The sequence below is a fragment of the Oratosquilla oratoria genome, chromosome 9 (assembly GCF_046742065.1).
Source record: "Oratosquilla oratoria isolate Oo_2021 chromosome 9, ASM4674206v1, whole genome shotgun sequence".
Taxonomy (NCBI): Eukaryota; Metazoa; Arthropoda; class Malacostraca; order Stomatopoda; family Squillidae; genus Oratosquilla; species Oratosquilla oratoria.
The window spans coordinates 58,625,405-58,648,237 of record NC_134785.1 but is presented as its reverse complement, the minus strand read 5'-3'; the positions used below and the strand labels follow the sequence as shown (position 1 = coordinate 58,648,237).

At 40.0% G+C, this 22,833-nt stretch overlaps 1 protein-coding gene across 6 annotated transcripts in view; it reads right to left on the bottom strand.

The window, feature by feature from the left end:
- Positions 1 to 5,664: 5,664 nt before the first annotated feature.
- Positions 5,665 to 22,833, bottom strand: part of ckn (CRK like proto-oncogene, adaptor protein) — a 35,037-nt gene continuing 17,868 nt past the window's right edge. For 5 of the 6 annotated variants that reach the window (XM_076190584.1, XM_076190581.1, XM_076190579.1 and 2 more), the window contains 3 exons: positions 16,147 to 16,295; positions 15,253 to 15,880; positions 5,665 to 6,331 (listed from right to left, as the gene is read on the bottom strand). In XM_076190584.1, coding sequence (XP_076046699.1) covers positions 6,089 to 6,331; positions 15,253 to 15,880; positions 16,147 to 16,295 — 1,020 coding nt within the window. In that variant the 3' untranslated portion in view covers positions 5,665 to 6,088. Of the gene's footprint in view, positions 6,332 to 8,183; positions 8,289 to 15,252; positions 15,881 to 16,146; positions 16,296 to 22,833 lie in introns of those variants that run through there. The other variant, XM_076190585.1, reaches the window with a different exon arrangement.

Sequence of the window (22,833 nt, the reverse complement as noted above, 5' to 3'; positions counted from 1 at the left end):
TCTGGCAACATAGTAAGATTATTGACTCATTTTCATAAAAATCCCAAAATCGAGTTCTGGACCCAAAATCACCCCCAACCGATGAGAAGGTCCCCTAAACTGGCTGGCTCAGCTGAAGCTAGAGACAGCAGCAGTTCAGAGTGACACGAATCTTTACATGATAGAAAACAAATATTAACCCTACCAATGTTGTATGCTATGATGAGGTATTATACAAACTTTAATCTGACTCAAGGCAGTACTATTCAGCTACAATACGTCATCAAAGAAAAGGGGTTGGTGTTGATATTTAAGTGATGTTGTTGTTGTTGGTGACGATGTGAGTGATGGAATGAGAAATGAAATGTATACAATGGACAAAATCACGCGCACACATGTACATACACATTCACATTCTAGATAAATTATATAAACGGATCTACATTCGTCGTACTTGTTGAAAACGTCATGAAAGAAGTTAAGGAGATTAGTTAAACATGAACATTTTCTACGGAAGCCATGTTGCGAATCTTTCGTAATTTTGTTTTCATCTAAAATTTCATTGCACTGTCGCGAATAATGGTCTAACAGTTTACGCACAATCGAAGTCAGACTAATCGGTCTGTAGTTGCCAGGTTGTGATTTGTCCCCTTTCTTGAATATTGGTGTTACCTTAGCACATTTCCAATCTGATGGGACTTTGCCGAGTGTTAAAGATTTGTTGAAAAATATGTACAAAGGTTTACTGAATTGATATTTGACTTCTCGTAAAATTGTAGGTTAAGTTTTGTCTGGTCCTGGGGCTTTATTTATTTTGAGCTTATCAATTACGTGAACATCTCTTTTGGTAATTATGAGTTGACTTAAAACGTTTTGAGACATTTTATATTGTGATGGCTGATACGATGAACAATCCTCATCTCTGAAGATGTATGCAATTTTTTTTTTATTAAGGATGAAGACCATCTCATTTTCACCATTCGTATGTTTACTTTCATCGTCATTTAGTGGTCCAATGGCGCAAGTAAGCGTGTTTTTCTTATTCGCATAACTATAGAATTCCTTGCCTCAGCAATATACTCTTCAAGATTCTTCTTACTACGTTTTATCAGTGCTTTGGTTTCGCGGCGAATTCTGCCTAGTGTTAGTTTATCATCTAGGCTTTTAGTTAACAAATACTTTTTGTACGCACGCCTTTTACGAGAGAGGTTGTTACTATTTCCATATTTAGTTTGGTTTCTTTGTTGCCAGACGTCTCTCACGAGAGGGAACACAGAGATTTATTGCATTGTTTAGCTCCGTGGGGAAGTTTTCCCACGTTTTATCAATATCAGTCTCGTTCGAAGTTATGCTCCAGTCTGAGTTTTCTAGTTATAAAATGAGTCTTAGTAAATTTGGCTTTACGGAAGTCTGAGTACTTTTTCTTTGCTGATTTTCGATTTATTAGCCTCAATTTCAATTTGGAATGTGATAATACGATGATCGCTAGTCCTGAATATTGGGCCGACATTCACTTCATTTACAAGATTCTCTGTTGTAGAAAATATTGGGTCAAGGATTTTATTTTCTTGAGTTGGTTTGATTACGCATTAGTGGAAGTCACTTTCAAGAACTTGTCTGAGGGTTTGATTTCAGATAATAAGATTTTTTCGAAATATTTCATATACAAATTATATATATATATATATGTATATATATATATATATATATATATATATATATATATATATATATATATATATATAAACCACAATACACTTTAATTCTAAGTCATTAACATCGAGGGAGTTGGGGTGTGTGTGCGTGTAAGGTCACAGCATTACCCATAGATCGGTCATATATGAGCTCTGAGCTCTCTTCCGGAAGGGAAATAGCTGTCGATCACGAGTTCAACACGTGATCCAAGACCATGGTGAATCACACACACACACACACACACACACACACACACACACACACACACACACACACACACACACACACACACACACACACACACACACACACATGTATATTTGTTTGTGGTCTACATTAAGTTTGGAGCTGTTGAGACAAACGAAGCGATGGTTTCTTTTCTTCAATCTCTTCGTCTACACCAGTGGTTCCCAAACTTTTACAGCTTATTACTCAATTCAACATGCTACATTAAGCATAGCACCCCTTTCACAAATAGCTGTCAGCATTGATATATATGGCTAAATCGAAACAATAGAGACATTTTCATTTATCTATTTGAACAATGTGCATATCTAATGGCACTTGCCAAAGATGTCGAGAACATCAGTGGGATGGGCGGAGTTGCATGCTTGAGGCTAGTTGAGGAATTCTTGGCTTCGTGGTTGGAAATGCCAACCTGGCAACGTTTGCACACTTAGATACATATTTCTTCTTTTCTAATACTGTATATTAGTTTTTTATGTTTACTGTTATTCGGTTTAACTTTACTACTTAATTATAATAGGTTTACTTTACAACTTTACATTCTAATACTAAGTTAACATTAATCCTAATGCCAGGTACCGTAATGTTTACTTGATTTTCAGAATTCTTAACTTTTTTTTTCTGTTATCCTTCCATTACCCCCGATAAATTGTTAAATTATCCCTAAGGTGTGATATACCTCAGTTTGGGAACCAATAGTCTAAACTCTAGACTGTACAACATTTTGAATCATTCCACGAGGAAAACACTGGTAGTTGCCAATGGTGATATTTACATACAAATGGTGGCTGTTGCCAAATTAAAGAGCTTTGCACAATTAATCTCTACTGGTTATGTCTTTGTGGAAAGAGTTCAAATGACCGCAGTAAATTAAGGAGTTATCAGCCTCCTCCTCCTTTGCTAGTCTATCAAGATTTGGAAATTGGGACAGTTCCCGAAGACCAATTAACAGACTTTAATGTGGTAAGACTTACATCACTGCCTTGCAATTGCAAATTCAGACCACAATATTGTACAAATCTGTTAAATAGGCAATATCAAATTTACAAGCTAAGAGTTCTTCACTCAACTCAGCACTTTTATTCTCTTCGAAAAAGTGTATGACAGTATCGAAAAGAGAGTAAAATAGCTTCAGTTGCCTATGGACAATCCCTCCTCAGTATGTAAAAGGAGACAATCAAACTCTTCATCATTGTTGTTACAGAGTTGGGGAAATATATGGCGCCATGAGATCACGCGTGAATGTAAGAGTAAATTAAAGTCGAAGTTACGTGGATTTTGGTATTAAGTTAAACACGTACAACAAGCAACCAACAGCACTAAGCGCAAGCGAACTTACTTTTACCCACTCACCCTAGGTCACAGCCCCGTGGCGTCTTTGCCCGGGCATACAGAGATGCCACGTCAAATATACGTAGGACATACTTATATAGTATATACAGAATTACATTATGAGCATGGATACATATAGAGCTTGTTTTTTTTTTGCTGTCACCTGTATATATTGAAGGATCCAACACAAATACAAACTTTTCCAATGTTATGTATATCAACATCAACCATCATAAATGCAGAATATTCAATACAACAATGATAATACACATTATTCAGTGACTTGGTCAGGCTACCTCTTCTCACACAGAACATCCATTACCCCAAAAATATGGTTCCATTACCCCACTGGGGTAATTTACCCCGGGGTTGGGAAATACTGATCTACATGCCAAGATGTTACAGGAAAATATACTCGTAGGAATGGATACGGATAGAATATATGCATAGGTATACATAGTTATACTGTATATCATTTGATGTGGTATCGACGTATGTTATTTGCTGTGCTGGAGAATGCTCATGGGCAAATACGCCGTTATAAATTACGCATTGCGTTACATTGCATTATATTACGTTACATTATATTACATTATATTACACTACATTATATCACAGCCACTACATTAACTCTCCCACCCCCCACACACACACTAAAACGGAGCGTATTTATAGGAAAAAAAGGAGGACAAACATATTACAAGATATCAAAAATATATATGAAAATATTAACAGTGACTCTCTGTTAAGAATCGAAACTGCTTAAATGTAAAGATAATCTGAGTGGTCTCTGAAGAGGACAGTCCTTCCCGATCGCGTTACACGTGGGATTGCAGGAAGGGTAGGTGGAGGAGGTGAAAAGGTTAGAGAGGAAGGGATGGGAAAGGATTCAAAGGCAGGGGTGGAGACGTCAGGTGTGAATTTGAACATCAGTGTCGGTGACGTCATTTGTACTTGTAGTATCAGTTTCAATAACGTCATTTGCGCGCGTCTGAGGTGGTTGAGTGAGGGGAAGAATTGTCGGTTTGAGTTGGTCTGAGGCGCACGTAACGCCTTGGTGAAGTCGAAGAATAAAGTACTTATGTTTACGGTGGAGGACGTCATAAGGACCAGAATACGGGGCTTCCAAATTCATGCGGACTGTCTACTTGCAGCCAAACTTTAGAGCCTATTGATCTTCCGGCCTCTGGCTCCAGTGACCATCAGGTCAATTGGTGAACCTATATAGAGAGGGTCAACCTGTTTCTCGAGGCTTTTTTTCATCTTTTTTTCCCCGAAGAGGAAGCTGCCGCCTTCCGTAAGTAGGTAAACCCCTTTGTTTAAATGTTGTTCTAGTTAACCTTTTGTTGTACTACAGTGCTACGCGTGGTGAAAAGACTTTTTATCTTAAACGAGTGGTTTAGTAATAAGTAAATGAACGGTGTTTTTAATTCTCTTTCTTAATATTTAGATATGTATTTTCCTTGTACCGTACCTTTGATTTGCATATTCTCATCATTCATATTTCCGTTTTCCGTTGTTTGAATAGGCCAAAATTGTTAAATTTATAGTTTAATAAAGTGTATAAATGTTTCATTTTAATTTTTCTATCACCGTACTACGCCGGACCTGGTTAGTAACCTCATTGTTTTGAAGTAGTATATCTATCAAAACCTATCCGTAGGTAATTAATTTTTTTGATACTGCAGGTTCATGACAATATATATATATATATATATATATATATATATATATATATATATATATATGTGTGTGTGTGTGTGTGTGTGTGTGTGTGTGTGTGTGTGTATTTATGTATGTATATGGCTACCTCCCCTGTAAGGGGGAAAGCCTTTGGTATATGTATGTGTATGGTATAAGTGACAGCACTAATGGCATCCTTGAGTTCAAAAATATTGAATCATGCAAGTGAAATCTGGAAAAACTTTTTGCGGGTGTGGAGTGAATTGTCTGTCTGACTCATAACAATTTTACATTTTCTTTTACAAGGCAATATTTTACAGTGGACGACAATATTCCAGAAAAAGGACAGAAATGATAGACTTTTTTATATACAAATACTTTTTAATGATGAATAACTGCGCTCCCACTCCCCCAAAAGGAAATAATCTTATCCATCTCTGGTCCCATTATAATAGATATTGACTTCGTGGTACTTTCGTGTATACACGGGTGTGAGCATAGTACTACACTGATCGTATGCATGCATACATGCAATGACATACTTTGAATACTTTCATACAAACGAAGCATCTATACAGATAATAAAAGGAGTAGCCATACATATCATAGATATTAATAAAATTCATAGTTTGATCAAAGCACTCGCCTATTACCGGCCATGAAGAAAATTTGTAGATCTATCTGACTGATCATCATCAGCAAATTCATTTCTTCTCAAGTTAATAAAACTTCAGTAACAACTCTTTATGATTCTCTTTGAAGTCTTTTGTTGCATTAGTTATTGTGTTACAAAATATTTTAAGATAAAAAGAAATGAAAATAAATTCAAAACACAGAGTGAAACATTTATGACAAGTTTAAGCTTTTCTTCGGTGATTGAAATTGTGTTTATCTTACGAGTTACGAAGATGCATACAATTTTTTCAATTGCAAAAGGATCATGGAATATATTTCAGGTATTTCGTACTATGAATCTTAAAATAAATTGGTAAAATTTCATGCAGGCACTTGAAAACACGCTTAATATATATTCATCGGTATGTACTGAGTTGAATATTCATTTGATTTCTGTCGTTTCTTTCTCTGTGTTTCTTCTTACCTCTAAAGACGCAAATGTTATGTCTAAACATACAGGAACACACCTACACATATTTCAAGTTGTCTTCAAGAGCATCTCCTTTAGGGCCTCAATGCCCAACATGAGTTTTTTACGATGACCTAGCATGTAGATCCCCATGAGATGCAGGTCCCTTTTGGTCAGCCCCAGTGCTGCCAGAGGGCAATAGATACCATTCTGCTGGAAGTTATCGACGTAATCCTCGAGTTTAAGGATCTCCAGCCACTCCTGGATGGTCTCTGGAACGGTGGTGCAGTCAAAGAGGGGCTCATTAGGTACCTAGAATCAAGAGGTGAAGGGGAAACGTGGTTAATATTTTTCTTGTCTCCGGAAGGAAGGCTATTGCGGTCAGTCGTGTTTTGTTTTGTTTTTTCGCGCGCGCGTGTGCGTGCGTGCATGTGAGCGTGTACATTTGTATATGTGCGGTTATCTACCTAATTGTACCTAATTGTATGCAGGAAAGAAACAACGCTCGTTGGGTCCCGTCTCCTGTTCTCCAATTTATTCTACCTGGCCAGAAATTCATATGCAGTGCTTATATGTGTATGTGTGTGCATCACCTACCTCGGCAGCATAACTTTGTGTGTATGTGTGTGTGTGTGTGTGTGTATGTGTGTGTGTGCGCGTGCGTGTGTGTATTTACCTGGTTGTATTATATGGGAAGGGGAGCTATGCTCGTGGTGACCCGTTTTTGTATCTCACAAGATCAAGTTTGTTCTTAAATTGTTGTATGTGTTTGCACACACTATTTCTTCATCCAATTTGTTCCATACATTTATCACTCTACGTGGGAAGCTGTTCTTTTTCAGGTCTCTTCTGTGTGTGTGTGTGTGTGCGCGCGTGTGTGTATCACCTACCTCGGTAGCATGATTAACACCAAAAACACAATGTAGACGATGAAATTCAGTCAAGAATCCACCTCGCATCCGCATCCTTTGGCCGTCTAGGTTCTCGGAAAGAATTAAAGCAACACTAGCAAAGCACAAACTGCAATGGACGGGCACGTCAACTTACATAACAACCATCTTCCCCGACAAATTATTTACGGGCAACTACCTGATACACATCGCAATGCAAGGGTTCCAGAAAAAACACCATAATGGTCAGCTAAAAATCACACTCAAGAGGTGCAACATCGTACCAGCTGATCTTGAATCCATTGCTTCTGATGGCGCCTTATGACGCACAAAGTCTTCGCAAGGGGTCAAACATCTTAAGTCTGCTCGCAACTAAATACGAGACCATCGGCAGGAAAAAAAAAAAAAAAAAAAAAAAACATCAGCTCAACAATAGAGTTTATTCACCTGATCCAGAAACAACTTGCCAGAAGTGTGGAAGAATATGGGGCACTGGGCTCCATAATCACCTCCGCAGCCATCAGCGCCAAAGACCCAGATTCACTCACACCATCACCCTTCACCGGAGCACTGTCGTTGTCGATCAACGACGGACCGCCAAAGTGTGTGTGTGTGTGTGCGCGCGCGCGTGCGTGTGTATGTGGACGTGTGTGGAAAGTTGTGATCCACAGTTTTGGAGGCGATGTGAGTAGCGGAGTAAGTAAAGGCCGTTTAGTTCTACGGATTTACTCTAGTAAATCGCAGCCAGTTGTCTTGTGCAGAGCCAGTCGTGATCTGCGCTAAGAAGCAAGGCAACTGACCACGAAGGCTGTGACGGTTGCCACTACATCAATTTTTTGTCGTACAGTAATATTTACAATGTGACAGAAGTAGGTATTTACATGGTTGAATGTGACAGAAGTAGGTATTTACATGGTTGAATGTGACAGAAGTAGGTATTTACATGGCTGAGTGATACACTCAATATTAAACTGAAATATGTACAATTATGATACATAGAAGGTCATGGTATATTTTAATAATACATGGTGAAAAATAAAATATAAGGATAATTCCTTCTGTGGACGTACGTTTCTCAACGGTCGTCTCTCGTGCGGACCAGGTATCCTAAGAGGTGATGTTTAGGTCGGCCTGATTTCATTGTTAAGTGGCCTCTGGTCAGGTTCTGGTTAGATCTGACACTCAATAGCCGCTTGATGCTGCTGCTGCGACGTACGCGACGTACGTACGTACGTACGCGACGTACGCGACGTCGTTTGATATTTATCTTCTCGTAGTGTGACGTCCTGTGACGTGTGGTTGTGATGTCCTATGACGTGTCACATATCTTCTTCCAACTCGTGTGGATGTTTTTCTAGAGACGGGGAGAGTGCCAAACGCTGGTAGAAGGGTCACAAAGAAGGAAATGCCTGTATCCTTAGCGCCACGTGGGGTGGTGTTGTGAATAAAGTGTTCGAATGTTAAATTGTACACAGGGAATCGATGATAAAGTGTTGTGAGAGAGCCCAAAGATGCCAAAGGAACTCGCGTAGTGCCGGCGGTTGACCGCAGGCTCGGGACTACATGGCCCCGGCTCATCTTCCCATCTGCCCATATTCCCACACAGCAACGGAATGTCTCCCTTTCCCTGTACATCTCTCCCCTCTCCTCTCTCTATCCTCCCTCTTGCTCTCCCCCTCTCTCTCTCCCTCTTTCTCTCTCACCCTCTCTATCACTATGTATCTATCCCCCTTCTCTCTCCCCTCTCCCCATCTTCTCTCTCTTTCCCTCTCTCTCTCCTCTTTCCCCCTCTCCTCTCTCCCTCCCTCCCCCTCTCTCTCTTTCTCTCTATGCATGAGTACGTGTGTGCGTGTAAATAAGTGTATATGTGTACGTGTGTATGTATTTGTATGTACGTACACGTGTGTGGGGGGTGCGTGTGTGTGTACGTGTGTGTATGCATGTGTGTGTGTGTGCGTGCGTGCGTGTATGTGTGTGGTGTGTGTGTGTGTGTGTGTGTGTGTGTGTGTGTGTGTGTGTGTGTGTGTGTGTGTGTGTGTGTGTGTCAGGAGTGTATATATTGGTTGACCACCACAATCCTCCCCACTCCCCTCAAAAGACGGCAGAGTTCTACAAGTGGATCGCTCCACCCCTCCCTCCCCTTCTATCTCTCTTCCTCTCCTTCCTTCTCTCTGTGTCTCTCCATCTCTCTCCTCCCCCCCATCTCTCTCCTCTTCTCTCTCCCTCTCCCTCCCTCTCTTTCTTCCCCCCCTCTCTCTCTCCCCATCTTTCTCTCTTTCCCCGTCTGTTTATATGTATACATATATGTATATATGTTTGTATGTGTATGTATATATGTGTATGTGTGTATTTATGTAGAGATATGTGTACATAAGCACAAGTATGTGTACATATATGTATATGTGTATATACATATATACATCTATCTCTCTCCCTCATCTATCTTTCTCTATATCTCTCTCCCTTATCCCTAATCTCCTACTGTGGGCATACAAGGTATCCCCAACCCCCACCTCACTGCCTTGTGGACAAGTCCAGTAAGACATAAATCTAAAGGAGCTTCCCTGACACAAAGCCATGGATGAAGACCCGTGAGAGGCAGGATCAGACAGACAGGGTACCTGGCACTCTCCTCCAACTGCGACTACCAGAAGGTCGTCTGGAGCCCACTTATACTACTGGATGATGGTGGCCGAGGGGAGGATGGTGGAGGAAGGGACTGGATACCTCTTTTTCACCTAAAATCAATTCACCTGTGGCGGCTTCTGGCCCTTTTACCTCATCACTCTCACCATCATCAACTTTAGGCACTCAGACCCTGTGATGATAGGATAGGGTGACGGAGACAGGTCGAGGATGCGATTGGGTGTCTCTAGCCCAAGTCCTGCACGCAGACGATATAGGAGTGATAATCGCTGGAGAGAAGGAGAAAAAACAGCCTTTGGCAGCTTCCTATATGAGTGAGCAACCCTCTTCAGGCATCCTTCCCACTGCCCACCCTGAACGGGGAGAGGTTTAGAAAAGGTGACTTAAATATTGGCCTCCTTGGGTGGTTCACCACGACCATCTAGGCAATCCTTATGCGGTCGACCCACCACTGAACAAACTAATAGACCACAGAGCCCATTGACGATCTCGACTTGAAACGTCCGAACTCTTCTAGGTTGGAAAGAAACTACACTCCAGACACACAGCGCTTATTGCTCACGAGCTGAGGAAATATAAAATTTACATAGTTGCCCTCAGTAAGACATTCTGGTGAGGACTCACTGACACAGACCGGAGAAGGATGCAGTTTCTTCTGGAGGGGTTATCCTGAAGATATTAGATGACTACATGGCGTCGGTTTTGCAGTTCACAATACACTACAAAAAATCCCCGGACACCCAACTTGCTTAAGCGAAAGACTGATGACCTGGCGCATACCACTCACTAAGGGGCCTTATATAACATTCATCAACGCCTATGCACCTACTCTCAACACTAAATACTCGACAATAGATGCTTTCTACGAATATTGCCACATGACAAAATCATATTCCCTGGAGACTTCAATGCGAGTCGGATCAAGCGCTGAAATCTGGAGGTACATACTCGGCAGACATGGCATACAGCAGGTAGCCTCAACCGCAATGGTCTCAGAGTCCTAACATTATGCTCAGAGCATAACCTGTCCATCACAAATACTCTTTAAACAGAAGAATAGATACAAGACGTTCTAGATACATTCTAGATCTAAGCACTGCATCCTCTTGACTACGTCATTGTCCGATAGCAAGACGGGAAAGACGTGTTCCTGACCAAGGTAATGGGAGGAGCCGAGTGTTTGATCGATCATTGTCTCATAAGATCCAAAATGAGATTCCAGATACGCCCATTTTACCCCATCAGAGCTCCAAGCAAGAGACTAAACTAAAATGCCCTTAAAAAACCAAAGAACATCGAAAAACTCTGCACAACATTTGCACAACACCTAAACTACACGTCCAATATCGACCCCAACAACATAAACCATAATATCAACGAGAAATTGCTTAGACTTCATGCAGCAATCCATCAAGCTGCTGTTGGTGTTCTTGGTTTTACAAGGCGGCGTCATCGTGACTGATTCGTTGAGAATTCTCAATATTTTCACTCTCTTCTGGTTGCTAAAGACAAAACCCACGATGCCCTGCTCTCAAACTCTCACTCTGCATCCCTCAGAGTAACTGGTGCACCCTTCGTGCTGAAATTCAGATAAGGCTAAGGAAAATAGAGAACGACTGACGGTAGGCCTAGTCTCTAGAGATCCAGGGCTTTGCTGACAGACACGACTCATTCGGCTCTTACAATACAATGAAAGCAATGCGCGGTTTCACGAAACGAAAGATCACACCAATGAGATCGTCAGAGGATGTTCTCCTGAAAGAAAACAAACAAATCCTCAACAGATGGTTTGAACACTTTGACAATCTTCCCAACCAAAAGAACCCCACCGACTCCAGCATTCTAAACCAATTATAAGAGTTACTCACGATCACACCTCTCGACACCACATCAGAATTTGTGGAGACACTCTAAGCCATAAAAGGTCTCAAGAGCAATAAAAGCGCAGCTCCAGATGGCTTGTCCTCTGAAATCCTAAAAAAAAAAAACAAAAAAAAAAAAAAAAACGGGCACCTTCTTCACCAACGACTCCACCAAATGGTCCTAGCCGTGTGGGAAAACGAAAACGTCCCCCAAGAGTGGAAAAATGCTAACATAATCACCAACTATAAGAAGAAAGGAGACAAGTCACTCTGTGGAAATACCCGAGGCATATCTTTGCTACCGCAGGGAAGGTTCTTGCTCGAGTCACGCCAGCAAGACTGTCTAATCACTTTGCAGAAACTGTCCTACCTGAGACACAATATAGCTTCAGAAAAGACATGGGTACCACAGACATATATTTTCCATACGCCAAATTGTTAACACAAAGAAGACATATATACTTGCATAACACAAAACAGCCCCAGTCCCACCCCTATTTTACAAACGCGCTCGGGAATTTGACAATAGAAACCTAAGAACCGAAACCAAAATATCCGTCTACAGAGCCGTCTGCATCTCCACCCTATTCTACAGCTCAGAAACCTGGACCAACTACAGACGACATATAAAAGATCTGGAGACCTTCCACATACGGTGTCTTCAAAGAATCCTGGGCCTAACATGGCAAGACAAAATATCATATACTGAAATCTTGCAATGCGTACAAATCTTAAGCAGTGAAGCATTGGTAGTAAAGCGACAGCTGCAATGGGTGGGTCACGTCATCTACATGCCTGTAAATCGTCTTCCTCTACAATTTTTTTTACGGGCAACTACCTAATACCCCCGTCTGGAGTATTGACTGGAAAGCATGGCTTGCAGCACTGCCTCTGAACGAGCATACCAAACGGTTCTCTTCATCACAGGTAATACAATGTCTCTCACTAATTTGCTTTGTGTTCTCATAAGCTGCAACCGGAACAGCAGGCGATTGGGACCATCGACCCACTTGGGATTGAGCTTCACATTAAACCATTTGGGAAGAAAAACAGCAATAATATAATTAACAGTTGATCTGAAGTTCTCCAGTACTTGTCCTTTCAATTCGTGCTTTAAAATCCAGATCCTACAGAAGCGCAGAGCTGTAATCAACCAACTGTTGTGACTGACAGGTCCAATTTCCAACAGATCCAGTGACTTTGGTACTTCTCCTGACCTTATTGCTTGAGCAATATGATAAGCGTAGGACTGATCTGTGCTAACGTCTTTGACAACTACTTCTGGTAACACTGGAATGGGAGGACCAACATCAACCTTCGGAAACATTTTATCTATAGTTGTGTTGCGTCATCCAGCATGTTGCCAAGGGCACCTGACCACTTATTGTGGGTTTTTGTAGGGCTATCATGTTCTTGGATAAGGTGAAGAAGGGGCTGTTCACCTGTATGTAAATCGCACACCAGCCATATAAGTCTTCTTCCCAGTTTTTTTCTATAAATGATTCATTACAACTCCCTTCCAGCCAGTGTTAACTGAAGTTGAATCTCTACCAATAACCTGCAGTGAATTTTCAAGCCCACTCTCTTGAAACCAGAATAATCTATTATCAGCTATTTTCTCAGCATGCTTTTTTCCTTCCTCTTCAGTTTCAGGCGTAAAATGAAACAAAAACCGAACGCCAGGTTCAGAACAGACAGTGTGGCGTTCTTCTTTGATTAGACCTGGGAATTTTCTGTTTATTCGTTCTACTAGCATAACTTTGTTTTATCCATTCTTTTATCAAACAAGATACAGGGGAGCCCCCCTTCTTTCTATTCTTTTTCTTGTTGATCGGATATTTCATTCATTATTTTTTGTTGTGTTCTTCTAATTTTATTATGATCGACAAGGAAGGATGAATCTTCTTGGGTGATGAGGCCTGCATCTATACAAGCTGCAGATGCAATTTCGCAGCTTTACGGAGTTCAGTATGGTGTCGAATACTAACTAATGTAATTTTCGAAATATCTCGTGTTGTATTTGTCTTTTCTTTGGTAAGGTCTCAGAAGTCACTTTATAACTATCATCTGACGTTACTTCATTTTGTTCAGAAGAAACATCAAACAACTGATAAACATCATGTCAATACTGTTCTTTTCTTTCCATGATTTCATCACTCTTCATTCTCCTGTTTTCTTTCCTCTCTCTGATAATCTATTGAGCCCATTTTTATACTGCCTTGGCCTTCTGCTTTTGATCTTTGTGACCTGATGAAGTCTAGCTCTAAAACAGGTATCTTTTTTCACGAGGGCAACAGCAGTCAATGTGCAAACTATTTTTTCTCCTATCAGAAGGGAACAATCTGTTTTTGAACACAAAACTATAGAACACTTGCAGCTCAGAATATCAAACAGTTCATCAAGTGAGCGTAGAAATGCATTTTTCTTTGCCAAGTTTCCTTTGCCAAGAGAGAGTTGAACTGCTCTTTCCCCCAATCCTTTAATCTTCAGCTCAATTATTTGACACTGGATGATCACCGGGGGTTTGAATAGGGCATTAGCTGTTGCCCATTAGTGCAGATGATGGGGTATGATATCACTGATGAGCTCCTTATCCCTGTAGTTCCTTCTGTCTTTGAAATTTTGTTCTCGAAGGAGTAATCTAAACCTCAAAATGTCTCTCATTGATGGAAGTTCTGACATTGGAAACTCTTTCCTTTTACCAATTAACAGGCTCAAATGGGATGATAGTTGACCTCTGGTCTTCCGTTTTAACATCTTGTGAAAATCCGAAAACAGAAGATATAATTTCAAGTAAATCAAGAAATTTATCTAAATATAAAAAAAATGCATTGTAACATATGAAGTTATGTTTATATAAATAAATAAATATTCACATTATAAAGCATGAATTAATACACATATATAATATACTTTGACTAACTTCAATTTCTATGAAAAACTATAGAAAAGAAGAAATCTGGACTTACACAAATTTGATTAAAAATTGCTAAATGGAATAGCGTCACCGTGTGATTTACTGTGTAATACTTACATTGATATATTTACATGTATACTTTTACTGTTAAATTTCTGTAGGAGCACTGCGAGAAAACCAACTCTGGCTTCTCTTAGGAAACTGAGCTCGCGTGGTTGGCCGGTTGGGCGACGTGCTGGGACTCCGAGCACAAGTTAAAGTATGAGTGAAACTGATAACCTGTTCTGCTCATGTTATGCACGTATGTTGTACAGTAGCTATAGAAGCAAAAGAAGCTCCATGTGTTAATATGAGAACAATATTTGAGTCAACTTGACAATTCATACTAATTTGCATTTGTTTTCTATTAAAAGAACATAATAATGAAAATTTAGGATGAAATTGACGTATGATACAGTTGTTTTAATCCACTTTGCCATACATATCTCGCATTTGGGAGTGAAAAGGCACAGTAATTTCACTACCGGATTTGATTTTTCGCATTTTGTGAAAATCGACACACCCTACTGCATCATCCCCTTATGGTTTGTAGCAAGAAGATTAGATAACATGCTGAAATATAAATCCTAAGAATCCACGTCCCTTTATATCAGTCTGCTCTGGTTCCCCATTCGTCTCACTTTCACACCTTAGCCACAGTTCGGACACGCTATAAACTGCAAACAAAACGGACAAGATCTGCAAAGGGTCGATAGAAACTTTCACAGTAAACAGAAAAAGAAAAATAGATAAACGAATAGACAAATAAACAAATAAGCAAATAAATAGATGAATAAATAAATAAATAAGTAAATAAATAAATAAATAAACAAACAAATAAACAAACAAATAAATAGATAAATAACAATAAAAACTAACCTGATCGAGTTCAAACTTGATAGCCATACGATGCAGAGGCTCAGTGATTCCGATGGCTGCTAGATCGAGCGGCTCCATATGTGTGGCCGTGCGCAGGTCGTAGCCATGGCGATTAAAGAGCGAGTAATATTGCACAAAGCCAATATCCAGGAGAAAATTCCGGAGGGCCTCTCGTTCCAATAGGAGATTTGACGGTGAAGCCAGTGGCCCTGCAGGAGGCGGACTTCTCGCTTTGGTGACAAGGCTGTCCCTGATCTTTCTCAGATTGTTGCAGTTCTTGCGGCCCATGGCCAAGTTATAAAGACTCATGTACTGCTCAAGGAGATTGGCGTCGTCCGCCGAATTATCGACAGCATTGGCAGAGTAGCGCTGCGAAAAGGCCAGATCATTCTCGAGGCGCTGTTGGAGACCATGAGGTAGCTGCCCTGTGGTTCCGCAGGTCGGTGTGTCTGCACTCCCTACACCGCTGCAGCAAATGGGGGAGGAAGAGGAAATGTTTGGGGCTGAGTTGGGGTCAGCGGAGGAGCAGTGGCTAGCCCATCGCTTACGAACGTGACTGAGGCGTTGCTTAAAGGCGTCCAGGGACATAAAACCAGATCCACTGTTGACGGGAGTGTTTAGTTTGTATCTGAAAGCGACGTCAAGAGTCAGATTCTTTCTCTAAGCGTCGGAGTTAGAATTGAAATTATTCTAAGGAGTGAGGCTGACCAAACCAGCAGTGTCTGGCTCTCATAGTTTTGCTGGAATGTGGTCTTGTTAGAGGGATGCCAAAGATACAACACTAACACAAATAGAAGTCACCTTGGCATAAAAAAGCCAAATACACTTATATTATAACAAGTATACATCTTACTACAGTAAAGCATCTCGCCAGCGTTGTTGCAGCGTCATTACCTGGACCCACGCCCGAAGAGCCGAAGTATGCTCGCTTGAAATCTACCCAGAACAGACGAGTCTTCGAAGCAAGCTGCAACTTCGTCAGGCAGCTCTTCTAGACTACGGGACTTCCAGTAGATTGTGGCTGGACTGTTTTCTGTTTCCACCTGCAAGGAAATAAGGTTATTATTAATTGGCAACAACGCGGCAATGAGTTGCCAGTTTCCGAGTCAGTGAATAATCCCTCCTCCTGAGGCGACTATATGCCGTACATTTGCATGTTTTGATATTCAGTTGGATAAGAAAATAAGACATTGTTGTGACTTACTTTTCTGTGTTTGGCGTCTTTATGCATCAAAAGATAGGATGGCATGTTTTTTTTTCACTACAAAAACAAAATTCATACGCCTCCAGAGATTGCTTACCATGTCTGTGTATGTGTGTATGTGTGTGTTAGTGAGTGTGTGTGTCTGTGTGTGTGTTTTGGCTAGTTGTATTTACCTAGATGTATCTTACGGGAAGGGAGCTATGCTCGTTGTCCCGTTTCTGTATCTCTTTCAATTTTCCTTATATTCTTTTTGGTGACCTTAGTGTCGATGCATACTCCAGTCTTGGTCTTAACAGCGTGACTAGTATTCTCTTCACCATTTCTTCGTCCAAGTAAGTAAATGCCATTTTTTTTTTACCTCAGCAAGTTGTAGGTTTCTCCGACAATTTTGTTTATCTGTTTACCAGAGGACATGTTCTTTATGATGATTACTCTCAGGTATTTTTCAAATCCCACTTCCTTTACATCCTATTTACCGATTTTATATTGTTCTGATATCCTGTTTTTACTTTTTCCAAATTCCATTACATTATATTTTGTTATGTTGAAGTCCACTTCTCACTTCTGACTCCATTCCCAAATTTTGTTCAGATCTCTTTGCAGCGACTCATAGTCTATTTCAGTGCTCACTTTTCTCAACAATTTTGCGTCATCAGCAAAGAAGCTCATGTAATTGTCCACACCTTCGTCCATGTCACTCGCATAAATAGCAAACATTATTGGAGCCAGTACCGATCCCTGTGGAACTACACTAATCACCTCTTCTCAAGTAGAACATTTATCTCTGAGCACTACTCTCATTTTTATTCCATGTAGGAAATCCTCAATCCATTCCAGTAGCTTACCTTGTACCCCTCCTAAGGTTTTCATTTTTCCTAATAGTTTTTTTTGTGTGGCTTTTTGTAGATCTAGGAAAGCACAATCAGCCAATCCGTCCCTTTCCTGTATTATATCTAATAGTCTTGATTAAAAGCAGATAAGATTTATGGCACATAATCTTCCCTGTCTTAATCCAAACTGTCTCGGTTTTAGTATGTTATTCTCCTCCAAATGTTTTGTCCATCTATTTTTTAATAACTTTTTCACAAATTTTGGCTACAGTACTTGTAGGGAAACCGGTCCGTAATTTGTTGTGTCTTCCTTGTTACTTCCTTTATATATTGGTACGATGTTGAGCATTTTCCAGTCTTCTGGTATTTTTCCTTCCTTAAGCGAACAACTTATTATATCATATATTTGCCTACCAGTTCTCTTTTACACTTCTTTAGTATCCAGTTTGCAATTCCATCCGGACCGTGCGGTTTCCTGACATCAAGGCTTGTTATTTGATCCATTAATTCTTTTCGTGTTGCTATTATTTCCCTCACATTCACTTCTCGCCCCTCATCCCAGTGCCATATTTTTTCTCTAGTGAAAATCGATTTGAAATGTTTCCTCATGACCTCAGTCATTTCTATATCTTCTGTGTATTCCATGTTCCCCTGGGGCAGTTTCTCAATTTCATGCTTGTTTTTCAGTATACCATTCACATATCAATAACATATTCATTTCTTTCATTGATATATATTTGCCACTTTCTAGGCTTTTTCTCCTTTTTTCATCTTTTCCAATTTTTATCTCTCTCTTTTTTATCTTTTATCTTTATTTATTCATTTATTTATTTTTTGACTCGCTGTACTTAATGTTAAACCAGCACTATATTTCTTTCCTTGTTTTTGTCTAGGTGCATATTTATCCACCCCTTCATTATAGATTTCTTTCAGAATCTTCCTAGTTTCCACTAGCGTCTTTTCATTGTGAAATTTATCCAAACTAGCTTCTTGAGAAAAAAAATCCTAAGTTTCACAGTTTCTTTTCTGTATTTCTCATTTCTCTTCATACATATTTCCTCTTTTAGTTCTAGTTCAAGTAATATGTGGTCACTCTTCCCAATTGGTGCCTTATATTCAATTCTATTCACAATTTCAGGTTCTCACTAAGGAGTAAATCCAGGCATGACGGTTCTTCATTATTTCTATATTTGGTGTTTTCCTTTCCCCATTGCGTCATTGTATATTCCATAGTCCTGTCAAGTAATACATTTCCCCATAATTCCTCTCCACCTTTCACTGTCATCTCTTCCCAACAGATTTCTTTGCAGTTAAAATCCCCCATAAGTATCACGTTTCCATTACCTTTCAGCACTCCATTTAATGAAATTCTTGTATCTTCTAACGTTTTAGAATAATCTCTCGCTCTCTCTCTACAAGAATCCATTTTTGGGGGCACATAAATCACCACAAACATTCTCTTTTTCATGTCTTTATCTTAAACTCTTATCGTGATCGTTTCCACACAGCTTCCTCCATTTGTAACCTTCGTCACATTTTTTTTTTTTAGCCAAGAATATGACTCCTCCACCCTGTTTTTCTTCTTTATTTCTAAGCCAGTGACTATATAATCCATTTCCAACACTGTTAGGCGATAGTGGACCCCTTAAATTTGTCTCTACAATTGCCATTATGTCTGGTTTTACTTCTTACAAATAATCATTAAGGTCACTTAATCCTGAAATTAAACCATTTATATTAGTATAAACTACTTTTAACTTTCTGGACTCTCCATCTCTTTCTTTGCTCCTTTCGTTTCCTATTCTTGAAGATACAATTTTCTCAGTCTTATGTCTAACACTCTCCAAAAGAATTTCTTTTTCTCGGTCTCCGTTCTTTTCTCGATTTTTTTTTTCTTTGCCCTCACTTCTTATTGTCTTCTCTCTTTCTCTTTCCTCAAGGTTCGTATCTCTTTTTATCTATACATCTTTACAATGCTCAGTATTAGCTAACTTTCTTGTTCTTGCTAGTATTTCTTCCGCTGCCCTTTGTGACTTTAATTTGATCTTTAGGGGTCGATTTCCTTCTTCTACATACCTTATTATTCTATGCATTTCCTCTATTTCCTTTTCTAATTCTTGCTCTTTATTTTGTATTGCTCTCAAAACATCTATAACTAAATCTTTCTCTTCTTTTTCTTTCACGAATGTAACTAGGTTCTTTTTTCTTTTAGACCAAATATTCCTATACGCTTCTTTTTGTCTATTGTATCTCTCACCAATTTTTTTTTCTTTGATTACCTGAATGACTGTTTCCTTAGTTTTCTCTCGCATTTGTTGCTATACAATTTCTTTACATTGTTTCTTGAGTTGTAATATTTTTCCTCGTCTATACTTCCTCCAATTTTTTCGGTCATTACCTTCATTTGTTCGTTCATCTCTTTTATGGTCGTATTATCTGCGGTATCTTTGCTTTTAAATTACTCATTTTCATGCTTTATCTCAGCCTTTTTTTAGGGCATTCACTTCCCGAATTTTTTCAGCATTTTCTTTCTTTAATCCACTAATCTCTTTGTAATACACATCACATTGCTCCCTGACCCTTAAGACAAATTCTATTAAAGCTCTAATTTCCCTCTCTATGTCTATTATTCTACTCAAGTTACCTCTTTCATACCGAAAGCCTTTCTTCGTAGTTATCTAATTGTCTTCTTATGCCTAGTGGGGTCTCCGTGCTCTTGTTTACGTTTCGTTTCGCTACTCAGCCACCAAGGGTTTCATCTGCAGTTCAGTTTCCTCCACAAGCAATATTGACAGAATTTTCAAGGAAATTTCATGATTCCAATAGAGCATGATCTTGGGTTGCGAGCCAACCAGTTCCGTTCATAACACAACAACCTTATCCTTTTTCTCAAGTTACCCCACTTCACACGAGAACTCGCGCTCCTTTTCATTCTCATTACATGTCTTGTTCACGTTCACCTTCCAAAACACGCACTGTTTGCCATTTCTGTTCATAACCTGGCCACCTTGCCACTAGGTGCTGGAAACGCCTATAGACTCCTCCATATCAGTACTGACTTCCACGGTGATTGTTTTCAGATGTCAATACTATTTCCCATGACAGTAGCTCTGCCTCTTCCCGTGAGGATATACCTACCTCTTCTCAGAGTTCTTCACCTCCCTCTGCTGTGGACATGTCTTCCCGCCATTATCGGCGTATTTATTCTTCACTCATGTTTAAATCAACAAGGCACCCCTTCAACAACATTGATATTTCGTCAACTGAATATCCCTCCTCCTCTTTCTTGGATGAACTTTCACTTGATTCAGCCCCAGTCTGTAGACTGTTACTGCATTCCTAATACACTCACGCAGTCCTACTCAGTTCTACGACGCTCCATCCTCATGAGTACACAAAACTTCACATCCGCATTTTCCAGGCCAAGGAAAGCGATGTAGTCTGTATGCCAGAAACCATCCGTATCAAAGGCATTTTTCTATTTTCAGCCTTATGTTCCACCTCTAAGAAAGGTCATACACACTTGATTGTTGCCAATGAAACTGACGCTCCCCTCTAACTTGGAAAAGGTACAGGCATATGTGACTTTCTGGTATACCCTTCTCGAATTAGAATCATGGAGAACCAGTTCAGTACTGTTCCTGTTTGTACCACCACTTCTGATGTGCATCCGCAACGTGAAGCCATTCTTGCATCCCATTTGAATTTACTTGAATTTCCTCATGCACGTTATTGCTCTCCCAGGTCAACCCCTTGATGTAACCGATCACATTCCCCTCAGACCAACTGATATATTCCTGGATACAGAATGCCTCATAGCAAACAGAATGTGGTAAACACGCCCGTTGATGACAGGATTGCTCAAGATATCGTAGAACCTTCAATTTCAGAAAGGAACTTCCTCTTTTCATTATTCCTCAACCAGGTGGTTCTGTCCGCCCTGTTGTTGACATCAGAGAACTTAATAAATAAACTTTTCCAGATTGCCGTCCGATCCCAGCCTCGCAGGAGCTCCTTCACTCCATCGATGAAAACAGTGTTGTCTTTGCCACTCTCGGCCTCATGTCTGTCTATTTTCAAATCCCCCTTGCTCCTAAATTACGTCATCTCATAGCCTTTAACATGCCAAATGGACATTTCCAATTCAAAAGGTTAGCCATGGGTCTTGTATTTGTCCCTTCTGTTTTTACACGACTCATGAACACAGTCCTCGCAGGACTGATTAATGAGAAAATCTTCATCTATCTTCATGACATAATCATTGCTTCGAAGTCTGTTCCAGACCACTTACAAACACTATAATCTGACTTCTCTCAACTGGCAAAGTCAGGCCTTAAACTGAAGTTAACGAAGTGTTCCTTCCATAAGAAGGAAATGAGCTTCCTAGGACATGTACTTTACACACATGGTATCCTTATGGGCAACAACAGGGTGAAAGCCGTCGTTGATTTCCCTTAACCTACCTCAGTAGAATACGTCTGCTCCTTTTTAGGCCCGTCAGATTCTATAGGCACTACATTTCAGGCTACGCTAGTATAGCCGCGCATCTCACTTCTCAAATAAAGAAGGATATTCCCTTCATTTGGACTCCTGGGCATGATAGAGCATTTGCCACTCTCAAAACTGCCTTCACTACGGCCTTTGTCCTAGCATTTTCAAACTGCAACCTTCCATTCACATTGTACACTGATCCATCTATTTCAGGATTAGGTGCAGTTCTCATGCAACAACATGGAAAACACCTCCGCCCCATTACATACGCCAGTCGCACACTAAACAAAGCAGAATCAAGTTACTCTGTCACAATGTTTGAAGCTCTTGCTGTATTGTACGCCCTCAGACATTTCAAAGACATCATTCTTGGATATGAAATACATGTCTACACTGGCCACAAAACCATCTTACATATATTCTCTGGTAAGAATCTTTCAGACAAAATTGGTCGTTAGTTCCTGATAATTGAAGAGTTCATGCCAACCTCCCATTATATTCGTGTTAAAGCAAATTCAGTTGCTGATGCCCTCAGTGGGCATGTTGCTGTAATTTTTTAGTCTCCCATTTCAATTAACTTAACTCAGGAATGCATTAAATCTGCACAGCGTTCAGATCTACATGGAAGCGTGTGATATATTCTTGAAATCAGGTGACAATATAGATATTTCAAACTTCCCTCCTAACTTACAGAACTACACGCTTGATGATGATGTCCTGTATCATCAAGCTACACTGGATCGTAAGCACGAACCACATCGCTCAGTGAATCAGTTGGTAGTCCCCTCTGCTCTGATTCCTGAAGTGCTTCACCTTCTTCGTGATTTCTCTATTGCTGAACACCCTGGCAAGGATAAAGACGTTGCATAAGCCAGATTACAGTATTTTTGGTTCTCCTTTCAGGAAAATATCCATGCTTACATAGTTAAGTGTTCTTCATGACATTCCCACAAGGGTCACATTCGCAGTCAAGTCCCTCTCTTAATCTATTCCCCACCTTCAAAACCTTTTGATACTGTGGTCATTAACTTTTTCAAGCTCCTCCATACCTCCAAT